The 23,954-nt window shown below is 42.3% G+C and overlaps 1 protein-coding gene across 1 annotated transcript in view; it reads right to left on the bottom strand.

Moving 5' to 3' along the window:
- The window catches only part of PITPNM3 (PITPNM family member 3), a 53,623-nt gene extending 30,089 nt beyond the window's left edge, over positions 1–23,534 (bottom strand). Inside the window, exons 1-4 of the mRNA XM_066201652.1 lie at positions 23,362–23,534; positions 14,912–15,007; positions 11,689–11,796; positions 1,070–1,117 (exon numbers count right to left, since the gene is read on the bottom strand). Of these exons, the coding sequence (XP_066057749.1) occupies positions 1,070–1,117; positions 11,689–11,796; positions 14,912–15,007; positions 23,362–23,383 (274 nt within the window). The 5' untranslated portion in view covers positions 23,384–23,534. The remainder of the gene's footprint in view (positions 1–1,069; positions 1,118–11,688; positions 11,797–14,911; positions 15,008–23,361) is intronic.
- Between the last annotated feature and the right edge of the window lie 420 nt (positions 23,535–23,954).

Below are 23,954 nucleotides of genomic sequence, written 5' to 3'. Positions count from 1 at the left end.
AGGCTGTGACATATGCTTTCTATTAACAAATGAGAAAGAATACTGTAAACATACTGCAGATGCAGTTCTGCAAACTGCACTGTTTATAGGAAAATAATGGCATGCATCACTGAGTCCAACCCTGCTCTGAGAATCACAGCATGAAACAGTTCCTGTACTAAGTTCCACAGTTTCTTCATTGAATGAGTCTTACACATACACATGCTACCAGATCTCATAAATGACTACTACAGAGCATAGGAGAAGAAGAAATACACAGGGTTCAGCTGAGGATCTCAACTCAAAATGCTCCACAGTACTAGCTACCAGACCAGGCCAGATGGGAAAAATATGATTTCCAAAATGGAAGGGGTTGGCATCTAGTGACAACATGTGCTTATGAACACAGCTACAGGACTAAAGAACTGACATTTCACTGTGAACTCCAGGAAGGTAATGGACAGTGCTCCCAGAGAGAACTGTGATGAAAGGAAACACCCTCATTAACACCATACACTTCTGTAAGTCAATTCCTGCTCTTTTGCAAGCAGTGCAAAAGCATAGAAAGATCAAAAGCAGAGCCACATGTAAATACGCTCGTGAAGTTGGGCACCAGCAACAAAGGAACCCTAGCAATGCCAGGCTTGGCACTACTTTTCATTCTTACAGCACTCAGAAATTTTAACAGCAACACTTCTTGCACCCCCCTAAGCAGAGATGGGAGAAGGAAGTCCAGAGCACAAAGCACTGAAGGCTCCTACACTCCAAATGGAGCCATGCTGTACAGCCCTGTGTGAGCTACTGTGTACATCAGCAGCTTCACCCTCCAGTGCTCTACCTCTACCACTCCAGCCAACACTATGAGGCACTAATGCATTAAAAAAATGTCACAGGCACTTTTCTGGTACATTGTAATGATCCATGTTGAAAATATTTAAATTTAAAAGAAAATTTAAAAGAATCATGATCCCTCCATTTGCATTTCTCTTCTCAGTGTAACATACCACATGGCCTGTGCTAGTTAACAAGTGCTGTTACTATCTCCAGTTGTTGAATAGTATTGGTACAAAGGAAAATGAGAACAACTCACGTTGTTTCTCCTGTAGAAAGCCAGATGAGCAAAATGAAGACTCTTCACCTGCATAAGAAAGAAACCACAAAGTAAACTAAAATTGCTTTATCAAGTTCTTTACTTTTTCTCCCATGTTGCTGTAGATATTTTGCAACTGACTACTACAATGCTGATTTCCCAGACCCCTGTTGGCTTCCATGGGAATAGACCAGCACATGACACACTCGACAACTGCTGGAATCTGCTAATCAAAATGGTTATGCTAGAAGCTGGATTTTACTCTTCATTTCAAGAAAGGTATCATAAGCAATGAAGCTTATAGGTAGGTAGGGAGGAATCTATTTGATAGAGGAATGCAGGTAGGAATCCATTTGATAATCTGTAGCAATAGCCACTGAATCTCTTAATAACTAAGGACTGGCATAACTTACCAAGCAATACAAACCAGATTCTTATTACAAATATTTAATCAGCAGCTGTTTGGAGAATATTTCTGTCCTTCCACTCCCTCCCACAGTCCACCCATCCAAGGAAAATTGCAAGTACTCAGACCTAAATACAAAAACCTAATATACAGAGAAATAAGGATATGGGAATAAAGGCCCCACCTATAGATAAAGTGCTTCTACAGCACTCTGGCCAGTACTGCCAGGGAGAGCAAACACCTTTGCCATCATTTGACCAGGACAAAACCCAAAGGTATCCAGCCTATCTCTACCTACACCTACCCTCAGAGCTGGGATGAGAACACAGGTCTCTCAGTCCCTTCTCTGGGTTCTTTCTTTAGAGGCCCAGGCAACATTTACTTTTTTTCTCAGAACCTACCTACCACCTGAGTACATTCACACATGCAACAAACACAGAACTCTGCTCCTTGGGCACAGCCTGACTCAACAACAGAGGCAACTTCGTGTTGCATGTGTTTGGCATCAAAGAGCAGAATAGCAAACGACAAGGACCAGGGACGCAGGTGGCCCTCTATGATGTGTGAATAAAACTGCATGTGCTGCCATTGTCTGCCCACTCATTTTCTGTGAAAATTTTTTGATGAAAGCTTCTGCCTAGTGCCTAAGAAGACTCTAGAATTTGTCAGCACTGTCTCTCAATCTCATGAATTATAAATGCTGTTATGCTAAATCCATCTAGAGTTAATACCTAAAGAATAATAATAATGTTTAACTCCTCTGACAGATGAAGCAGTAAGTAAGCTCTTATAAAGTAAGAGCTCTGCAACCATTCTCTGTTTTTCCAGGTGCTCCAACTATCGCATTTGACAATTTGGTTTTGAAGGGAATAGAAAGAACAGAAGAATGTCAGGCTTTTAATATACAGCAAAGATATCTGCTTTAGTTCATTCTCTGTGCAAGCTGTACTTGCAGTACACTGCCACACCTTACCTTTGAGGAATGAAAATAATTTCAATTAGCCATTTCCAAATTTCACATACAATCTTTCTTTCATTTTCACTTCCTTGCTGGGACAATTAACAGACTGTTGTTCTGCCAATGAGGTTGGGTCACAACTGTTACCTGCTTTCAGCTTATTAGGAAAGAAATATTAACTGCAATAGCTCAGAGAGAGAGTCATTGCTGGGGCAAAGCAGCTGCCAGTCACTCCCTTGGGAACAATGTGTGAAGCTCTCAGGAATGGGAGAGCTAAAGGCAAAAACCAGACCTCCATACTAAGAGCACAGACCAGCCTTCTGAAGTGCTTGTATACACAATTCCACAAATGACAACGTATAAAATAATGGGTTTCACGAAGAAAATTCCTTCCCATGGCAGCTTTGAATGGCTGTGCAGATAGAAACTCCCCATCACAAAAGGACATCTCTCAATAGAAGCTGAAGATACATCCACTACAGAATGAAAATTAATTTTTATTTGGTAGGTTTAAGAAACAGACAGTCACGGGTTTTTTTATTTTTCATCACACAGTAAATTTAAATATTCTGAACAAAATGCCACTTCTCTGTCCCAGAACTGAAGGATGATCTTCAATTACTCTTATTTGCATGCTACTAAAAAAAAATTAAATAAGAAAAACATCAGGAAGATGTTTTTTGGGCAGTGTTGAAATGAGAATATTTTCCCACAAAAGATTGGTAACACCAGTAGAAATAACCATATCTATTCTTCAGAGAAAGCAGCTGCAGGTAGAAATAAGAATCACACAGTTACCTTTAGTGTCATGCTGTGGTACATAGCCATTACACACACATTAGATTTGTAGACTGTAGCCATCACACACCCATGTAGCTGGGCTCCTGAGATGTCAGAGGGCATTTTGTACAATTCTTGACTCCTGTTTTGCTCTTGCCTGGGATTACATCAATAATGGGTTCAGCATTAGAGGATAGCACAGTGGAACAGAGTAATGTGCCTCAGCACCAAGGAGATACCAGGGGAATTGGTCTCTTCTGTCTTCCCTCACACATCCAATCTTGCAATACTGGCTGAAAAGGCACCAGCAAGCTTTATGGTACACATGACTTTCTGCATTCTAGTAATCTGAATTCATGTAACATAACCATACCACTGGAACAAATAACACTGATGTTCCTCTTTAGAACATGACTTTCACCTCGGCAAGAATCCTGCGAAAATCAGCTTCTGAAGAGAAAAATCTATTTTCTTAAGTATATTTTTAAATGCCGTAGCAAACGTGACACTAGTGTGAGCATAGATATGTCAAACTTGGGAAAACAGAGGGAAAGGAAAGGAGGCAATATACCTACAGATGGTATGATCCTCTCCATGGGAATGGCAGCCAGGGAAACTCTAGGCTCACTGAAAATGATGCAAGAACATATGCTGATTTCAGCATGTGGACCAGATCTCAGTACAGATTAAAAAATGAAAAGGGAGAGACTGCAAGGAAAGCAATGCTCTCTGCAGCAGGACTCAGCTCTCAGCTAAAAAATATCTTAGCAGGTAGATTAGGCTTCCTCCATTTTGCATGCATCTTCTGAGCTGTATTCTAGAACATACAGCATCACAAGTAGTTGCGCAACACTAGCAACCTGCCCTACTATAAACTGCCAATAGTGGTGATTTGCAGAAATCCAATCCACTGCTTTTCTCTAAAACCTGCAGCTAGAAGTAAAATCTGTTCTTTACATATGAACAATCTGATGTGTTTTGGAATGCTGATGACTACTGTAGTTTCCATCCTTCCCTTCTACTGTTCACTAAGCCAAACTTTCTGTTTGCCACTCTTCATATTAATAGGCAGCAGCAGATGCTACTGCAATAAATTTAATAGCAGCATAAACACTACAGTCAGCTATGTAAAAACACCGCTTAATTATGTGACTCCAGGAGGGCATGACGAGGAGGGGTAGACCACATGCTGCCAGAGGGAAGGAAGAGAGCAGTTTGTTTACACAGAACATTCACTGTGGACAAAATTAGGAAAGGCAGCCCTCAGAGGAGAGAGACAGAGGAAGAAACACTAGTAGAAGGTAAAACTTGCTGTAGCAGTCATGAGGGTGTAGAGATTTTTCTGTTATATTGAGTGTTTTGATTACTGCATAAATGTTGGAGAACCTCTGAGATGCATGGCAAGAGCCTGAACGAGTGAGCCAACGAAAAATGAGACCAGATGAACTCACTAAAGACACCACGGTCTGCACCAGTGTTGCACAGAGACACTGGTCTCCTGTGGGAGCTTAATGGCTCCAACTCAACACAGCTCGTAATTTCAGACACTATGGGTTAGTACCCACATCACAACTGACAAGTCACTTAACAAAATGTCTAAACCATGCAATGCAAAAAATTACCCCTTCCCATTAAAGTGGAGAATGCTAATTCACACCCAATTTAGTATATCTGAAATATTTTCTTTTTATTGCATTAGCCTGGTAATTCACTTTTTTTAAACATCAGAATTGCAAAACTCAACAAAACAAAACCAACATAAAATTATGCTGAATTATTTTATTCACAGGAAAGAATCAAGTGAGAAATAAATATATAAATTTCCCATTATTATACAGGGAAATTATACAAATATACAAATTATACAAGGAAGAAGAACAAGAGACAAAAATCCAATAATCTTGCCTGAAAAAACTGACTTTAAAGATCAAATTAACAGATGAATTTCTGCCATACTTGTAGTTAACTCAGGTCTGATTGCTAGCACCTTAGCATCACTCCTTGCCAAAAAGGCATTTAACCATTGTACAGGGAGCTGCAAGCTCTGCTTGGCTCCTAACCAAGCAGCATATGTACACATCAAAATACTGTACAGCCTTTATCATTCACTTAAACTGGTATTAATTTTATTTCACAAGAAACAATAGACAGTTTTAAGAAAGGCTACAGTCTTTCTACTTCCGTAAAAACATCAACCTGAAGAATGAAGTAGCTAAACTTTCCTCTTACACGTAAGACTCGTACCTATTGTCCAACAATTCAGCTGAATATTTGATAAAGAAAATCTGAAAAGCTACTAGGCATGCAGTCTGCTCCAAACAAAACCAAACTTCATCAAAACAGAAGAATCAGTGTCATCGAGTTAAGTCTTTCTAGCAGCCCTGTGCACACAAGACAACAGAAAACATGAATTCCAAGCTCCTGCTGTGTAGTCATATAGTTTAGCTTTAGGTAGTCCTGTGAGGAGCAGGAAGTTGGATTTGACCCTTATGGGTCCCTTGCAACTTGAGAAATTCTAGGATTTTTTAAATTAGCTTATTCCACAGATGTGCACCAATCTTAACCAAAAACACTACTCTAGTCTTCAAGTTCTGTTCAGTGCCTTGTGGATATTATGACAGGAGAACAGAAAGAGCAGTTGAAGGAATGAACAAGAAATTGTCCCCGACACTCTTAGAAACTGGATGCTGCACATATAAACCAGCTTTTTTTTTGGCTCCTTACTCTAGATGGAGAAAAAATTATATCCAAAATATATAATACTAGAGAGGGAAAAAAACCCCCCATCACTCAGTGATGCATTTACTGCACTTAAAATTTCAGGAAATATTTTTTTAAAGGGAAGTTATAAAGAGCACCGAGAGCAGAGGGGAGTCATAGTGCATGTCATGAATTCAAAAGCACTTTATGGTCCACCGAGAAACACAGAGCTTGTAATTAAATCAAAAAGCTCAATCCTAGGTGGTGCAGAAAAGGAAGGAAGTGCAGGTTTCCATACACAGACCAAGTACAACTAGCACAATAGTAGCATCTCCCAGCTCCAAACCGCTATCCTGCAATGGCGTGGATATGAAGAATAATTTTGATCTAAATCAGCTATTCAAATGACTCCCAGAAAGAAAGCAATTTCCCTGTCAGTACTATTTTCCAGATAGACAGTCGATTTGTTAAAAGATGAAAACATCTGTGTAACCTAGTCTTGTGCAATGGGACAAAGAAAGGCCTTTCACTCACCTGATATGAAAATTTCCAGTTGTGAAAGCTGATCATGTCCAAATATTTTGCTGGTAACCAGTAAAGCAATCCATCAGTCTGTATGTGTGGCATATGAAGCACAGGAAAAGTGAATTTCACAGGCATTTTACAGTCAGTTATGTTTTAAACAACTAAAAATTAAATTGTATTTTGTCAATATACCTGAGAATTCCTCCTAATTTGAAGCATTTTAATTTAATTAACTGGACTTGGAGAGTAAAATAGTAGCATGTTGCTGACAAAATTGACTAATAGCTCTAAAAAATTAATTTGGGTGTATTAAATAAATAGTCATCATCTGTGGCAAGCTTTATTACAGAAATTATGTTGTTATTTGTTTGCTTGCTTGTTTATTTACTACAAAAATACCAAATACGGCCTTTTTTCTTTTTTTAAGAAATTATATTTTAAAGCAAAGAAACAGTCAAGATTCATCGGGGCTTTGCCTGTTTCACTTTTTTTGTGTGTGCATGCATGGGTTTCTGTAACGTTTACATTTTGGAAAATGCAGGCTAAGCTGGCAAGGAAGATGACCAGCCTGGCTGATCAGAGAGCTTTGGTTTGAACTCTGGGGAAAAAAGAGATTGCATCACCTTTGAAAGAAGGGGCAAGCAACTACGGAGGACTACAGGGCTGTTTGGAGGTTACACAGGGAGAAAACTAGAAGGGCTGAAGCCCAATTAGAACTTAGTGTTAAAACTACTGCTATAAAAGACAACACAAAATGCTTTTTACAAACATGTCAGCCATAAAAAGAAGGCCAAGGAGAATCCCCATCCTTTACTGGATGCAGAAGGAAACACTGTGACAGATATTGTGACCCGGAGCCCAGGGAAAGGAGCCCCCTTCAGGCAGGACTTGTGACCTTGGATAATAGCCTGGTTGATTTTTCTCTTCAGCAGGCCAGTGGGCATTCAGTGGTAGGACAAGAGAGAACGGTCGTAAACTGAGAGTAGGTTTAGTTAGGATATTAGCAAGAAATTAATGCTTCTGAGAGTGCTGAGGCACTGCCACAGGGTGCCCAGAGAAGCTGCGGTTGCCCCTGGATCCCTGGAAGTGTCTACGGCCAGGGTGGACAGGGCTTAGAGCAACCTGGCATAGCGGAACGTGTGCCTGCCCATGGCAGGGAGTTGGAATGAAATGAGGTTTAAGGTCCCTTCCAACCCAAATCACTCTATGATTAATTACACCTTCTGGTGAAAGACAGAAATTATGGTCTCCTGAGAACCATGAGTTGTGCAAGAATGCACAGAAAAAAAAAAAAATCAGAGACTGTAAACACCAAGTTTCAGACGTTATCTAATTCTGTTGCATATTACAAAGATGCATATTTCTTTTCCTTAAAAGAAATAACCAAACAAAAGCATGCCAATTAACTATTTTTCCACAACTACACTACAAACTCACATTACCACAAATGTCTTGCTACTGTGATTTTAATACATAATCTAAACCAACCATTTCAACCTTCCTACTCATACATCCATATGTGTTTCTGAAGATGATCTTCTTTAAATTTCTAGAGGTAGCTTTTGTAGGAAAAAGCTATCCACAGGCAAGAAAGATGTACAAGCACTTTCTCTTCACTGCTAGACAAATTTTCCTCCAAGACGTCTTCCACCACTGCTAAATACAAAAGCTCTCTTTCTACCCATGTCAAGGACAGTAAGCAAACTTGACAAATACAATCCATTACTTTCAAACTACTGAGTAATTAAAACCAGTGTGTCGGGGCAAATAGACAAAGGAAATTGATGAAAATCATGTTAAGATCTCAAGCTCAGCATTTGCTAAATTCTGAAATCTTGGCTTTGCAAACTTGGTTCTGGGATACTCAGCAACTGTATTGAAATAACCTGTCCTATCATTTCTGGTAAAATGGCCAAGAACCAGAGCTGTCCAGCAGTAGCTGTTGGTTCATTGAGGACAGGCAGAGAACCAGGCAGTCACAGAAAAAAACAGGAGCTCAATACAAGAAAACCTTCCAAGCTTGTATATTTTATTAGATTTGATGAAAAAAATAGGTCTGACGTTGCAATGTCGCTTGCACAAAGTTATACAGTAGTTTTGTCTATGTTAATGACCCAGAAAATGCCAACTGCCTCTGCTCACCAGCTAGGAAGGCAGAAGTAAGTAGAATTCTCTAGCATGGAAGTTACCACCTCAGGAAGGGCAATTCGATCTACTAAAGCTGCAGAATAACTCAAGCTTTTTCTCACTGTTGTTCAGTGTAATTAAAGCTGGTTCATGTCCATGGGTATGTGACACTGGTCAGCTGGCAAAGCCCAGGTATCCTGGCATCGAGCTGCATTGCCCATTCCTTGGCAGCTTCATGCTTCTTTTACTCTTTAGAAAAAGAAAATGAACTGAGGGAAGGGGGGGAAGAGGTGACAAAATGAAGGCTGAAGAGCTGAAAAGACTGCTAGCTGTATATGGAGATTGAATCACAACAGTACAGATAAACTCCAACTGCACTGGCGAGCATTTACTCTCTCCCTATGGAGCACTGTGGTTCTTCATTCATTTGAGATGTTTCTGGATGCTCTCACAATTTGTGTGTGTGAGAGAAAAGAAAAAAGAAATGGTATGCTAAACTCTTATAATACTTTCCAGCTCTCAAGCCCACATTTACAAAAGGCCAATATAACAAGAGATAGCAATTGAGGGAGAGAGGACAACCCTAGTATTCATGTGACCTTATTTGAAGTTTTATGCAGGTTTGGCCTCAAACAAACATGTCTTGACCTCAAGGATAATGCATACTCCAGCATTTTTTCCTCAGGACTTCACCCTTTGAAATGCTGACATAGGTTTAAGTTTACATGTTGATTACTAGCTTGAATTGAATGAAATTTTTTTTCTGTAACAAGTATTTGCCTGGTTTGCAAACTAACATTATAGAAATCTCATTTCCCACCATAAAAAACTCAAGTAATGCAATATAAAGCATATACTATATTCAAAATACATGAAAAGTCTTCTTTGCCTTACCTTAACTCACCTTCACTGCACTATACAAAAACAAACCAACAATAACTTCAAACTTAGAAACACTAACACTATATATTTAAAGTAAGGATATGATCTCAAGATAGCTGGAGGACTGAAAACCACCAGGCTGTATTTGTTCCTAGTGGTGAGTACAGGCAGTTTCCCTTAATGGACAGAATACTCTGGACCAGGAATGAATTTAAATGCCTAACTGTGGTGTGTGAAAATGCTTTTGTTCAACAGAAAGGCATCTGCATCAAAATAATTTATGCAGTTGTATGAATTTTTAATTCAGCTTGATTGCTGTTTGTGTTATTTTCTGTATTTAGCAAGGGTACATCTATGAAGATTTCTGTCAGTGTGCTTTACAGACAGAACTCTGCTTTCTTTTGCACTGCTGAAACAGTGAAATTACATTCTGGCTTAACGAGACAGAGTACATGTAACATTGGCTCAGACTTGGGCTAGCCCAGCTCTCAACAGCTTCAGTCCTTGCCTGACATCTCTATTAAGAACAGTCAAAGTCAGCACAACAAACTGTGACCCAACAGTACACTGGCAGCACAAGTGACACAGTAGGAGAATGCAGATATATCTTAGCATAGATCAATCCACTGGCTGTTTTCAGTCAGGTACGCTGGTTCTAAAGTTTGTAACAGGTGTGTGTGAACAGAAATGAAGAAAGGAAAAGAACAGATTTGTTTTGCAAAATATCACAGAGAATTAACTTAAATGAAAATAGAAACCCTTTGTATGAAGAAGGATGGAGTGTAACTCAGAGGACTGCTTCCTTTGTTTCTGCACATATCTCCCATGCAACCCTGGGTCTCACATTCTCTGTGGCAGTTATTCAACTGCATAATGCAAAAAACCTCATCGTGTTATCAGCCTTGTTTCTGAACAGCAGAAACCCTTAAAAGTAGTCTCTTAAAACTCTTCCCTAAGTGTCCAACACAAATGGCACTGTGGAAGAAAAAAGCTAAACAAACCCATCCTCATACAAAAGTGCTAAAGTGAAGAGAACCCTGTTCTAAATCTTTGCCAGACGTGGAAGAAGGACAGAAATTTCTGCAAGAATTCAAGGATACATGGTTCTTGGCTAGTTATTTAGAATACATATTTAGAATATATTCTAATGGATATAATATTGGTACTTAGTAGCATAGAAAACCCAATATTTACAACAGGTATAACATCTATAGTATATCTTAAAAATTGCCATTGAATCTCTGAATAAGTTATCAAGCAACATAAATCAGGCCTCGATATCATGTTAAAAGCAAATGCAAAACTGACTTTTTTTCCTCTATTTACCTATTTAACAACTGTAAATACATTGCGTGTATTGTGTCTACCTGTCAGCTAAGTACTATAAAAATAAATCATTCGCATAGTAGGTAATCAACAAGTTTGTGACTCACCTAAATATTACTTTTAGATATACCTGTTTACTTAAATCAACCTGTTAACAGCTATTTTCAGGATTGACTACATGTAGAAAATCCATAAAGAAAAGCCTCCTAAAATGGACAAGTATTTGAAATTCTTTTTAAAGCTAGATTAATTAACAAGCACCACTATGCCTGAGCCCCGTATCACTGATGGAGAAGCAAGCTAGGTCTTTCTCTCTCCCTGAAGTCAAAAAGGTAATTTAATTTTCAAACAGCTAGGCATCTTAGGAGCCAAAGTAACAATAACACTGCTTAGGCCTTTATCCGAAGTCCCAAATTCTTACTGGTGTATCAGTGCCCATTTCTCACTCCTTTCAGTGGTACCTAGTTACATACATATTTACATTAAAATGGCCCCAAATACACCTGAAAGTATGTGTACCCATAAAAATTCCAGATAAGGATTCGTTGACTTTGAGGAGCAAAATAAACTGATGACTACAAGAAGTCTCTCACACGTTGAATACAAGAAAAAATAAGTTTTGGTCTTGTAATCTCTCTCATAGTTGTTCAGCTGAGCCCAACACTGACTTCCCACTGAAGCCAATAATTTTGTATTACCTGGTCTGCCAAAGTTTTCTCCTGAAAGAGATCACTGCAATTCATTTCTCAGCACTAAAATGCTACTTACAAATCTACGTAAATCTTTTAACTATGGGATGCTGTAAAATTACATTACTTCTGTAGAGTATTTACATAGTATCTAAAAAGTAATTGCTTCAGTAGTCAGATGTTCCTGTTAAGTCTTAAGAATTACGTAATACAAGCTAAACATTACCTTGATTTTCTTCAAGCTTCCCAATTGTTTCTATCTGCTCAACAAGGTCATTTGAGTTCCACTGGCTCATGCCTATGAGAATAGCATTTTTTCCTTCCACCACCTCTTCTGTAAGAGGAAAAAGAATAGAATAAATTGCTGTGAAAAACGAGGAAAATAATAGGGTGAGAACTAGTAATCGAGAGAGAAAAAACATTCATTAGAGCCCCTAAGGGGAACAGGTATCAGGTTATTGCAGGACTGCCCAGGAAAGCTTCTTGTCTACTCATACGCTTCACAGCGATCCTATACACTTCACATACTGTGCGCAGGAAACACATGGAAAGGGGAGGACTGTCTGAATCTTCTCTCTCTTGAGCAGCCACTGTAAAACAAAGTCTCTAATAATCACTGAGTCACAGAGTGTTTGATTGGTTTTGGGGGTTTTTAATTTTTTTTTTTTTTATTTGAAGAACATCCAAAAGGCAGAGCAGAAGGAAGCGTGGACACACAGACCAGTTCAAAACTTCTCCAGAATATTTTTTCCCCTTTTATCAAAGCCACCTGTGCTACACAAAGCTTTACATTTTCATCTAGGAACACACAGACATAATGGAATGGAACCAAGCTCACAGCACAGAGAAGCATCTCTTTTATTGAGATCCCATTCAGGAAGTGGGGTAGGAAAAACTGACAGCACAAAACACAACCTGTAGATAGATATTAACTCTCTTTCGTAAAAAACAAACCCAAAACAAAAGAAGCCTAGAAGCCTGTAGGAAAATATTTTCCTTCAATTTAACGGCTATTTGGCAGGAATGGTGCATTATTCCTTTCTGAATAAATTTACTCAAAGCACTTCAGCATGGCTGGATACAACCCAGAATGGTCTCTGTACCTAGGGCGAGCACACAGAAAAAAAAGTCAGTAAAATAAGCAATAACAGTTCTTTACTTGTTAAGGCAGATTCAGAGAATGGGTCAAAGAGGAGGACCTATGGACTGCCTCAAGGGTAGTGGGGCCTTGCAGAGAGATCTGAATAGACCACTGGGCAACCACCAGCCATATGAAATTTAACATGTGTCAGCGCTGGATTCTGCACCTGGGATGGGGTCATCCTGGTTTGACCTACAGACTGGGAGAAGGGGCTGAAGAGAAGCCCTGGGGAAAGATCTGAGGGTTTAGGTTGATGGCAAATTGATATGAGTCAACGGTGTGGTGTATCCTGGCAACCAAAAGGGCCAAGAGTGTCCTGGGGTGCAGCAGGCACAGCACCCTAGCCCGCTGAAGGAAGGTGACTGTCCCACTCTGCTCTGGCACAGCCTCACATCGAGTCCTGTGTGTTGAGTTTTGGGTGCCATAATACAAGAAAGATCTAAAGCTATTAGAGAGCATCCAGAGGAGGACAACCAAGATTCTGAAAGGCCTCAAGACCTACATCTATGAGGAATGATTGAGGTCCCTCGGTTTGTCCAGTTTGGAGAAGAGAAGGCTGAGCGGAGACCTCATAGCAGTCTGCAACTTCCTCAGGGTGGGCTATGGAGAGGGAGGTGCTGGTACCTCTCTGGTGACCAGTGACAGGATATGAAGAAATGAAAATATATCTAAACAAAACTAGATTCGAAGAGCATTTTTGCAAGGATACTGTCAAGTAATCTAAACTCGGAAATACTTTGTGTCAACTCAATATGTCCAGCAAATTCCAAGTGCATTTCTTGTTCTCAGTCCACAACACATGCCTTACCAATTCCAAAAATGCAGGCATCAAACTGACCTTCAAAGCATTACTGAACAATGGATCTTGATGAAAGAGTATTTCATCAAGCACAGTAAGTGATCATACTCCCAAAGACAGAATCTAGTCACACTTTTGATCTATCCACATCAAGAAAACGACACCATCTAGAATGTCTGAAACATCGTTAGTTCTCTTTTTGGAGAAAAAATCTGAAGTATGACTTGGTGCTCAAAGTTACAACTGCAGCTTCACATGGAATTTGGAAACATTGCTGAAATCATCAAGACAGCTATTTTAAGCACATGGTAGAACCTTGCAAAGCACAAAGGAAGTGTGGAGGAAAATCAGCATAGGGTGTATTTCCTTTCAACTCTTCCACTCACTAAAGCTTAAGACTTAAATGCAGCTTAAACAATTTGGGTATCTTATTCTCATTGAATACCCAGTGGGAAGAGATCACCATCTCTCATTCTCTTCATGCTTAGATGTCTCCCATGCACATTTAATTTTGGTCCACAGAAGCAATTTATCACGTATTATTATCTCTCACTAAAAGTCTGTTATTAGGAGATTAACAACTCAGTAACAGATGTTGTTCATTATCTTTACATAGCAGTGACTTTTTATTTCAAGTAACCATTATAAAAATGATAGCAACTGTCATCACAAGCCTTTCAGACTACATAGACTACTTTTGACATTAAAACTTCAGTATTTAAGGAAAACTCTTTCAGAAAAAAAAGTGAAATGTGTCAGATAAGCATAAGTTTTGCTTCCTGGAAACAGAACCAAAACCAGAGCCCCAGTCTCCCACTGGAGGTGGGAGATTGTGTATGCACACAACCTACAGATTCTTCTCCCACTTCAGAACAAAACTTGGCATGTTACCGAGCGTGTCAAAATTCAGGGCCCCACACACGACGTACGGAGTGCTGCAGTTACCTCAGCTGGTTAGAGCACAGTGCCATAGACCCCCATATGGGATATTCACTTAGGAGTTGGACTCAATGATCTTTGTGGGTCCCTTCCAAGTCAGAATATCCTGTGATGAAATCCACAAGTATTCACATACTGCTCCTTGAACAAGCAGAGGTCCCAGTCCCTCCAGTGAAAGATCTGATAGAGTAGAAAATCTTAGACATTGGTCTTAAAAGTTGGCCATCAGTAACATGGACACTCATGGCCTTCATCAGGAACTGTGAACAAGAGCATTCCCATTGTAACCTCACACACGTCTGGGCTGGGAAGGACCTGGATCCGACCCCATGAGGTCTGCACTGGTAGTATCTTGCTGCTTCTGATGTCAGACTCAGTTCAGGGCAACTCACTCATCCACCCCAGCACCCCACCAAACTCCTGTAAATTTAGGTCCATTCCCAAATCCTGGATAGAAGAACTGATGGAGGTTTCGTCTGATGAGGGCAATGTCACCCATGAAGGATCTTAGTTAACTGTTGCAAAATTGGGGCAAAAAATGGAGAGGGGAGAACAAAAAAGCGTACTCACCTCGCGCATCAAAGAATTCATCATCGGAGCTCTCTACAGAGTCTCTGAGAACACTCTGCATGTGCCGCTGAGCACCACCAAATCGGCACGGGCCAGCTGGAAACGCAAGGAGACTCACATTAACTCAAGGGAATGCTGTCCTCTGCTCCAGAAAAGACCCCAACCCAACCCATTAATGAAGTTTGTGTAAGTGCCTCAGAAGGATGGTCATCATGATGCACACTTTAATCTCAACTGTCAGCCAGCTAGAGCTTTCAGGATGGCAAAAAAATACTTTCACTTAACCAAAGTGATTAAAACAAGTTCATGTTAAAGATAAGCCTGCATTCAGGTAATGCAGTGACCTCAAAAGATAAATTCTTTGCTGTTGAATTCATCTGGCTGTTCCATTCCAACACTCAAACTGCACATTGTTTCTAAGACACAAAGCAGCATTTCCCCAGGACATGGCAGTAGCTCCCACTTAAACTCAATTTAACTTCTAAAAGAAGTGCCATCTTATTTGGCTCACAGATTTGCACACAAGCTACTCAATTCTCACTCACTGAACTGGTTTCATCAGAGAACTTTGCTGTGCTGAAGCCTGGGGCTTTCATTTGAAACTTGCCATTTGAAGACAGGAAGGCAAAACCACATTAGAACAGGTACAGTAACAGATACAGTCATGACAGGTTAGATGGTCCTAATGGATTATCACACTCAAACTAACTGCAGTTAGTAAACCAGACTTGTCTAAATACCTGAGTTCTCCTTACATCTAAGCAACCCAACACTAGAAAGAAGTAGCGAAAAGACATTCCTTATATTAACAACAAAATCCCCCCACAATCAGTAGAGAACCAGCGATCAAATCCACCATACATACCCCTAACAACACTATTGTAGAAAGGACACTCATTACCCACCAGAAGAGTGTCCTTCGGTTTATTCACTTCCACAAATGATGACATCAGACCTGATTCTAAAGTCCTGAGCCCCTGGCCACAAAAGCATTCTTCTCTCAGTAGTAAAAGGGCAACTCAAACAGAGGATGCATCCTTCTGTATTATTCTGGATAAAACATGCCACTAGGTCACAGCCTTTTGTTCTTCATTTACTCCATCTATAGCTGAATTAATCAGAAATATAAGTGAAGGATGGTGAGAAGAAGCAGATTTCAGCTGGCCAAGATGTGAGTAAAAATAATAATCAATTAATAGCATTTTAATAGGGTTAAAAATTGGTTATTAAGAAGTAAAAATAATAATTAATAGCATTTTAATATGTTTTTTAAAATGGTTATTAAGGAGTCAGAATTCATTACAAGAGTACAGCATGTATTGGGAATGTGTCCAGTGATATCTGCCAGCTACTGGAACCCCTCCATTCAGATATATATCTATCCTGAAATGCATCCCTATAGTCATCAAGATAGTGGTCGAAAGAACACTATTCTCAATTTCAAATGAAAAAAAGTCTGCATTGGGTCAATGCTTGGAAGAACAGGCATTCCAAAATTTCAAAAGCACAAGGTGGAAGGCACCAAAAAAAACCCCAGAGTGATGTATGGAGGGTTGGACAGAGGAAGAAAGGAAGCAAGGGAGGGAGGAAGGAAGAACGAAAGGAGGGAGGAGGCTACAAAAATAAAAAATTGTAAAAATCTCAAAGGTACTCCAAAGCAAACAGCAATTCCCTGGAGAAGAACTGCCACTAGCCTAGCTGAAAATCAGTTAAAGTACTCACCCCACAAAAAAAGCTCACGGTTCCAGGGACCTTGGAGTTTGATATAGAATGCGAAGGGAAGGCAGGGAAAAGTGCCACAAATATTCAGGCATAAATTCTGGCTATGAGAAAAGATCTTGGGAGCATCAGTTTTATTATATTGCACTGGGAATGCTTCTAGATTTAGAAGAAGCTTAAACATAACCACAGTCAGCAGCACAAATCTGCATAAAGCTCACTGCAACAGCTCTCCACATCTATATTGATTTGCTGGCTGGACTGCATTGCATTGCCCTAATACATTGGTCCTATTGAGTCTGCTTCCTTTTGAGCCAGCAGATCAGCATTAGGCACCTTCAGGGGACTCTATTAACATTTCTTGATTTTATTAGACACTGGCATTGTCTGGACTCACTGATGTGATTTACACTGTCAACTACTGCATATATTTTATAATACTGCTTCAGAGAATGAAAAGACCAGCCCTACTTTAGAACAACAGCTGAGCTCCTTGGTAATGACACTTTATGCTTCTATGGCAGTGAACCTACCCTTTATCAGATCAGTCAGCTGACTCTTAGCAGCAAGATTTCAGAAATTTTTGCACCCAGGGTAGCAACTTTCATTTCATTCCAGTTGTTCAGTATCACAATTGCTGATCAAAGAAGGAGAAGGCATGCAGAAATGCTTTGAACACTACATGAGCAATCTGCGAGTCACAATAGTTAAATTGCAAGCACATACAGTAGTTCCCCATAAGCTGTCGGGGCAGCATGACAGGGACAGTAGGATATAAGTGTTACATTTCCCAGAGGTGGAAGGAGAGCCCATAGAAATGCACAGGTGCTCCTCTTCTAGAAGAAGTAGAAGTAAAGTTTTCTATCTAACCTGTTCTCTCTGCACAGAACTGCAAGTAGTGACAGTCACCTGTCACAGAGGGAGCTGGCAGGCGCTTGCCCTGAGCAGAGAGCCACAGCAAAAGCTAGGGAGAAGACAAGAGCAGAGCCATCCCTGCAGAAATATGAACAGAAACTGGATGCTCTAGTTAGGCTAGCACTAACTGTAAGTAATTGTAATTAAGATATCAGTAAAAAAAGTCTTGGTTGTTTTTTTTTTTTCAACAAAGAACAGCTGGAATTTCACCGGTACTTTGCTGCATCAGTGACCTGGTCACCTGACAGGAGGTGCTGTGATGCATGTTATATATTGATTTCCTTATCCCTATGTATAACGATCACAACTGAAATCTAGATACTGCACAACAGCTTCCATAAGGGGAAGAGCCAAAGATCACAATCAGCTGCAACCTCTTGTGATGAGCAGCAAAATAGCCAGGAACTTTGACTAAAAATTGCTACAGAAATAGCTCCATGTTCTATTATGCAACACTTGCACTTCAGCTGAAGGCAAGTCAGACTGCACCTCTGTACACGTCATCCTAATTCAGATGCGAGGCAAATTTCATCCTTGGTGTTTAGTGACTGAACATAATTCCAGCAAACAGCAGAAGAAACAGTTCCCACTCACATATCAGCAGCTTCTAATGCTGTCCATCCAGAGATGGAACAACCCACTACAATGATGCAATCTCTGAAATGTTCCACAAATAGACCTAAGGAGCAGAACAGGCATGGAAAATGCCAATTCCACTTTCACCCACAAACACCAGCAGGGCTCATTCTACCATAGTTCCATAAGAAATCAACAGCAGTTGTAAAGTATATGTAAGAGAAGAATTAGCTCTAGCTTCCTCTGGCCAGGAGGCATAAACCCAAATTCTTTCCAAAAGTGTCTCTTTTTTTCACAAACTGGCAATGATATGACATTAAGCAGTGCAAAAGCACACTTCATTCCATGTGATATGAGGGTGATTCTAAAAGAGAAAAAAAAAAAAAAAAAAAGAACAACACAAGAGGAATTAAAGTGACCCTACCGGTCTGTAGCCAACATTCTCCAGACTAGGGAAATGGAAACAGAAAAACAGGTAAGAAGTGAAGTAAGGCTGAAGAGGCTCTGCAAAACACTTCAAGAAGCAAAGGTTTTCCTCTGAAAACTGAATAGCTAATGCTGTTGATTCCCAACTTTAATCACTTTCCTGTACCCTTCGGAAGGCCTGGTGTCCAAAATACACTCATCCTGCAAATCCCAAGCATCCTAAGACAGAACAGCTCACCACTGTCACTCAACAGTAAGCACATGATCTGCTCCCAGTACCAAAGCTGCTGCTTCAATATTACTTGTTAAGCAAAGATAGTATTTAAAACGCATACCAAGTGAGGAGAAAGAAAAGGCATCTACTTTCCATTTCCATTCCAGTAACTGGCATCCATTCTGACAGCACAAAGCAACACCATACAGTACAGGCCCCAGGTCCTCAGATGGCATACACCTGGAGGTGAAATGTGTGGAGAGTACAAGAATATCTTTCGAAAAAAGGAAGGAACATTTTCTGGTGAAAATGACGTCCTCTAAGCACACCTTGCCAAGGCACAGGGATTGAATCTGCTACTGGATCTAATGAGCAGAAAATTAATTTTCAAATGCAGCAGGAAGTAAGTCTAGTCCTGCTGTGAAACCACAGCTATGTTACCTTTCTTCACTGGTTCTGCCTTCTCCTCATTTTGAAATAGCTTTTAAAACCACTTATTGCAAGTGAAACAAACCCCATTACTGGAGTCATCACATCACTGTTTACAGAAACACTTCACAAGCAGGACCAGCACATACACTTAGGGAATAAAAGAGTAGTGATTTCATTCCTGAAACATACTTGTGAGGGCAGAGTAGCAGGACAGTAGGCTCAGTCCAGAAGATTCTTTTTAAGAGTCACTCCAGCATCTCCGTCTTCTCCTTACCAATGCAGGCATGACTGGCTACCTTGTCAGGCAAGCAGGACAGACGGAAAGTAAGCAGGATGACCCAAATGCCAGTCGTACCAGCCCCCTGTGGACTGGCAGCATCATAGGCTGGTTCCAGAGGCCATCCCAGCTCAGGTGTGCTCACACCAGACTTGCCAGGAAGATGCTTTCAAGCAGCCTGGGATAAGAGCAGCAGTTTTCATTGGATGCAATTACAGCACTGGGCTTTACTGCAAAACCAATTCAATATTATTCATTTTACTGTCATACTATCACAGATTTCAATCTTTGCAGCAGGCCCAGCCTTTTTGCTACATCTTTTGCTTGGTAATATTTTTCAATTTCCAATCAAGCCCAGACATAAGCACATGCCAGAGGACAGGGAATCATAAAGAAAGCATTCCTGAATACTATCACCACACCTAGGTAGAGATGAAACAGCACACAGTGTTCTCATAGCTACTGGAAACTCAGTCTTTCACATAGTCAAATATTGAGGATTGAATTAGTCTCAATTTAAAAAAAATAAAAAAAATAGACTCTATTGCACAGATCAAAACATTTCCACTTTTGGAAGTGTACCATTTGAAGTCAGGGGCAGTTTTCCTAACAAAATTAAAAAGCAGAAGTCATTTTTCCATTTGGATAGAGACGCTGGATAGGAGGAACGACCTTTGCTATTGCTACTGACTGCTGTTGCATAATAATACTTCTTTCTGTTTTGCTGGTTTCAGATGCTTCTTGCCTACCCATTAAGTGATTTAACTGAGCTACCCACACAGTGTTACCTAGTGACTATGCAGTTAAGACTTACTGGAGGCCAAGTTCACCCACTATTATTTTTTAGTTATGTTTTATTTCCTATTTGGAAAACGTAAAACTGAAGATGCATGTTATAAGGATGGGAATTTAACTATGGAAGGCGCCCCTAAGACTCAGGAGCTCATACAAGACAGAGGGAGATGCTGATCAGAGGAAGTCCTTGCCTGCACACTGACCACCAAAAAAGATGAACCATATGTGCCATCATTGATTGCAGGGCCACATAGAACTCATCCAGAACCACAGAAGGAATCTGCATCACAGACTGGAACTGAAATGAAATCAGTTGAAGCTGAAATTAAACACACTCAGAGGAAGGGGCTGAGGGGTGACATGGCCTACAAAACTGTGAGGCTAAAGGAGAGGGAGAAAAATAACAGTGGGAGGCAAGAGGGAGGGCAGAGACAACATAAAAAGCCAAAGGGCATGGGGAAGAAAAAAGTGGGAGATCAAGTAAAGATATCAAGTTCCCTTGTCAAAATACACAGCTGACAAAGCCAGACATAGCCACACACAGAAAAAAGTCCACACAAATTGCAGGTTCTCTTGTCAAAAAATGAAAGACCTAACTGATGGAGCAGTCCAGATGCAGCTGTGGTCAGAAGTGCCCAACACAATCAGATCCTCTCTCCCATTCCTCATTCAGTGTCTTTCATCTCACGGCAACTTCACAGCGAGCAATCCCTGGCCGTCTACTCTGTATATCCCTCCACTGGCAGTTCTGCATCAGATGGTAAGAATGGGCATGTATTTGAATATTGAGTTCAGGTAACAAAGCAAGAAACTAAGCCATGCAGGCCTTTAAGACCCTATTTTAAGGTACCAGTGACATTTGCCATCTTGCACTTTGCAGGATTACTAGTGAGGTGGAGGAAGCGAGAAAAGAGGTTTAACATGACTGTTCAGACTTCGATTCCTAGATCAAACATTCCTGTTAACATGGTACACCTCCTAGAGCTGTTTCTTGATACTCCAGATGCCAGCTTCCCCACAACAGACAATAACTTCACCCTCCCTCTCAGCAGTGTCATCACCTCCTCCAAACTGACTCTCCAAAATCAGAGAAGATATGAATATTCTCTAACCTTTTCCTGTAATGACTGTAGGTGGACTGCCTGCAACACATCTGAAAGTCTCTACTTTCATAGTGCAGAGATTCTGACTTTCTGAGGAGGCTCTGGCATTTTTGAGTCACTGAGCTCTGTTAAAAATTAAGTCAGAGCTGAAGAGCAGACACCCTACCACTCCCACAGGGACATGTCAGGTAGTGATCTGCAATTGTCTCTGTGTGGTTTTACAATCGACACTCTTGCAAATGCCCAAGCATTTCTGCACAGAGACTACTTCAAGTGTGTAGTAAGGTCTGGAGTTCACCAGGTGAGATCTGGCTACTCAAATGAGTCAAGTGTGGACCATGTCTAAAAGCCCTTTACAAGCAACCTGTCACTCAACAGTGAGCAAACGGCACATTTTCACTACAATTTTGGTCTTCCTTTCTATGTGAGGAAAGGCTACAGCACTGCCAGGGGTTGCAAGGTAGGATACATACAAGCAAAACAACTTTTTTATATTTGTGCATATTGCAGCTCACATTGATAAACTCAGTAGGCTCAGTTTATAAAAGCAGCACATCTTCCCTATGCCTAGACCAGATAGTTTCTTCCAGATCTCCTTTGTGAATGGTCTATTCTTAATTTTCTTTGCAATAAGTAGTGACATCACAAAGCTTCTTTCAAAATACATATTTTGTCAGGGAAATCACATCCAAGACAAGTACTACGCTTTAAAATTCCTGTGCAAAATTGTATCTGAACACACAAACTATGTATTACAGGCCGCATTATTCATGTATCACAGAAAGAAAAAACAATGCCCTCTTATTTCCCTATCAAACTTAAAAGGACTGCAAACTAATGTCAAAGGAAAAAAAAAAAAGTGAGACTTTTCCCCATTTGATTACTTCTTCATCCTCCAAAGACAGAAAAGAAACATTTAGTTCAATCCTATATTTGTATCCTCTGAAATTATTAATGCTCTCATGTTCCTGAGTGTTACATCTCTGGGCTGCCATCAAGCCATGCTTATTTTGGGGGAGAAAAGAAATAAACGGTGCTGGAAAAAAAACAAAACCAAAACCTTTGGGTTTAGCTTTAATACTGCCGTGCTGCTGTAAAGCTGCGTCCAGACCTGGCGCTAAACACCAGGCAAGTGTCACATACTGACCACTCAGTCGTAGCAGCTAGGCCTTCACCTGCAACAGCAATGGGTTCTGCAGGCAACCTAGGAGAAAACCACCTCTGCACCAGGAACTGCACTCTCATCTGTTCTGGCCTTTGTGCACACAGAAAATATGCTACCTCGTTCAGGCTGCACCTGCCACCGGGCACGGGACATCAGGAGGGTGCTGCTGCTGCCGCTGCTGAGCATCCTCAAGCCCTGGTCTCAGCCCCAGCAACCTCCACACTGCTCAGCCTCCAGCGGAAGCACGAGTTACGCGAACGGGCAAGGCGCAGCGCAGGTTTTCGCCAAATTCCACCCAACAGCACATCCGTACTGTTCTCCGATCACGGCTGCCGCCTCCCGGTCTGTTCCTCCCGAGTGGGCGGCAGCGAGCACCGGCCCGAGCAGGCGGCAGCCACGGAATTCCCCGGGAGCTGGGAGAGACCCTTCCCGGACCCGCACCGGCGGAGCGCGGGAAGGAGGCCGGGCAGCGCCGACGGCGCGGGCGCCCGCGATGCCCCCGCAGACCCGCGCGGCCGTGCCGCGACCACGGCACCGGCAGATGCGGGCGCCGAAGGCAGAGCGGGCCGTGCTCGATATCGACGACGAGGTCAAATGTACCCGCGCCTCGTCCACGCGAGTTTGCGTCCAACGCCCCGCGGGGCCGACGGCGAAGGACGCGGAGATGGAGCCGCCACGGAGCCGCGGGTGGGCGGGGAACGCGCCGGAGCCTCATCCCCGCCGCGCCCCCGGGGCCCCGCGCTCCCCTCGGGGCCGCCCCATCGCGCCTCAGGGGCCTCGCTCTGCCCTCGGCACTGGCCCAGCGCGCCGCGCGGGCTCGGCACCTACCTGGGAGCGGAGCTTTCGCCATTTCAGCGCTGCCCGATCGCAGCCAAGCCGCCCTCAGCCGTGTCAGGTGCTCGCCCGCTGGGCGCTCCGGCACCCCGCTCTCCGGCGCCCCATCGGCCTTCAGCAGAGGCCCCGCGCCGCCCCCTTGCCTGCGGCGCTGGGAGACGCGGCCGGGGGACGCGGCCGAGAGCCGCCGCCGCCGCCGCCGCCCGCAGCCGCCCGCCCGCCGCTGAAGGCGCAGCCGCCGTCGCTAAAGGCGCAGTGAGCGGCTCCGCGGAGAGCGGGGGCCGGGCCGGGCCGGGCCAGCACGGGAACGTGGCTGCGCATAAACGGCCCGGAGAGAGCGGCCGCGAGGTGCGAGCACCACGCCGCCCGGGGCAGGGGCTCGGCGGAGGGTCTCGCCCCGCCGCTGCCGGCGAGGGCCCTCCGCCCGGAGCTCGCCTCGCCCGCAGCCCTCACGACACGCCTCCCGGGGAGGGGTGGCGGCTCGCTCCCGTCTTGGCGCCCCTCGGAGCGCGCAGAGCGGGAGGGGGCCGAGCCCCGCGCCCCGTGCCCCGCGCCCGGCCCCCGCCCTCAGCTCTCCGGGCTCCGAG

This window comes from Chamaea fasciata, unplaced genomic scaffold (assembly GCF_029207755.1).
Source record: "Chamaea fasciata isolate MVZ Bird 193981 ecotype frontalis unplaced genomic scaffold, bChaFas1.0.hap1 SCAF_21, whole genome shotgun sequence".
Lineage (NCBI taxonomy): Eukaryota > Metazoa > Chordata > Aves > Passeriformes > Sylviidae > Chamaea > Chamaea fasciata.
Note: the sequence above shows the minus strand (reverse complement) of the source record. Positions and strands in the feature narration are given on the sequence as shown.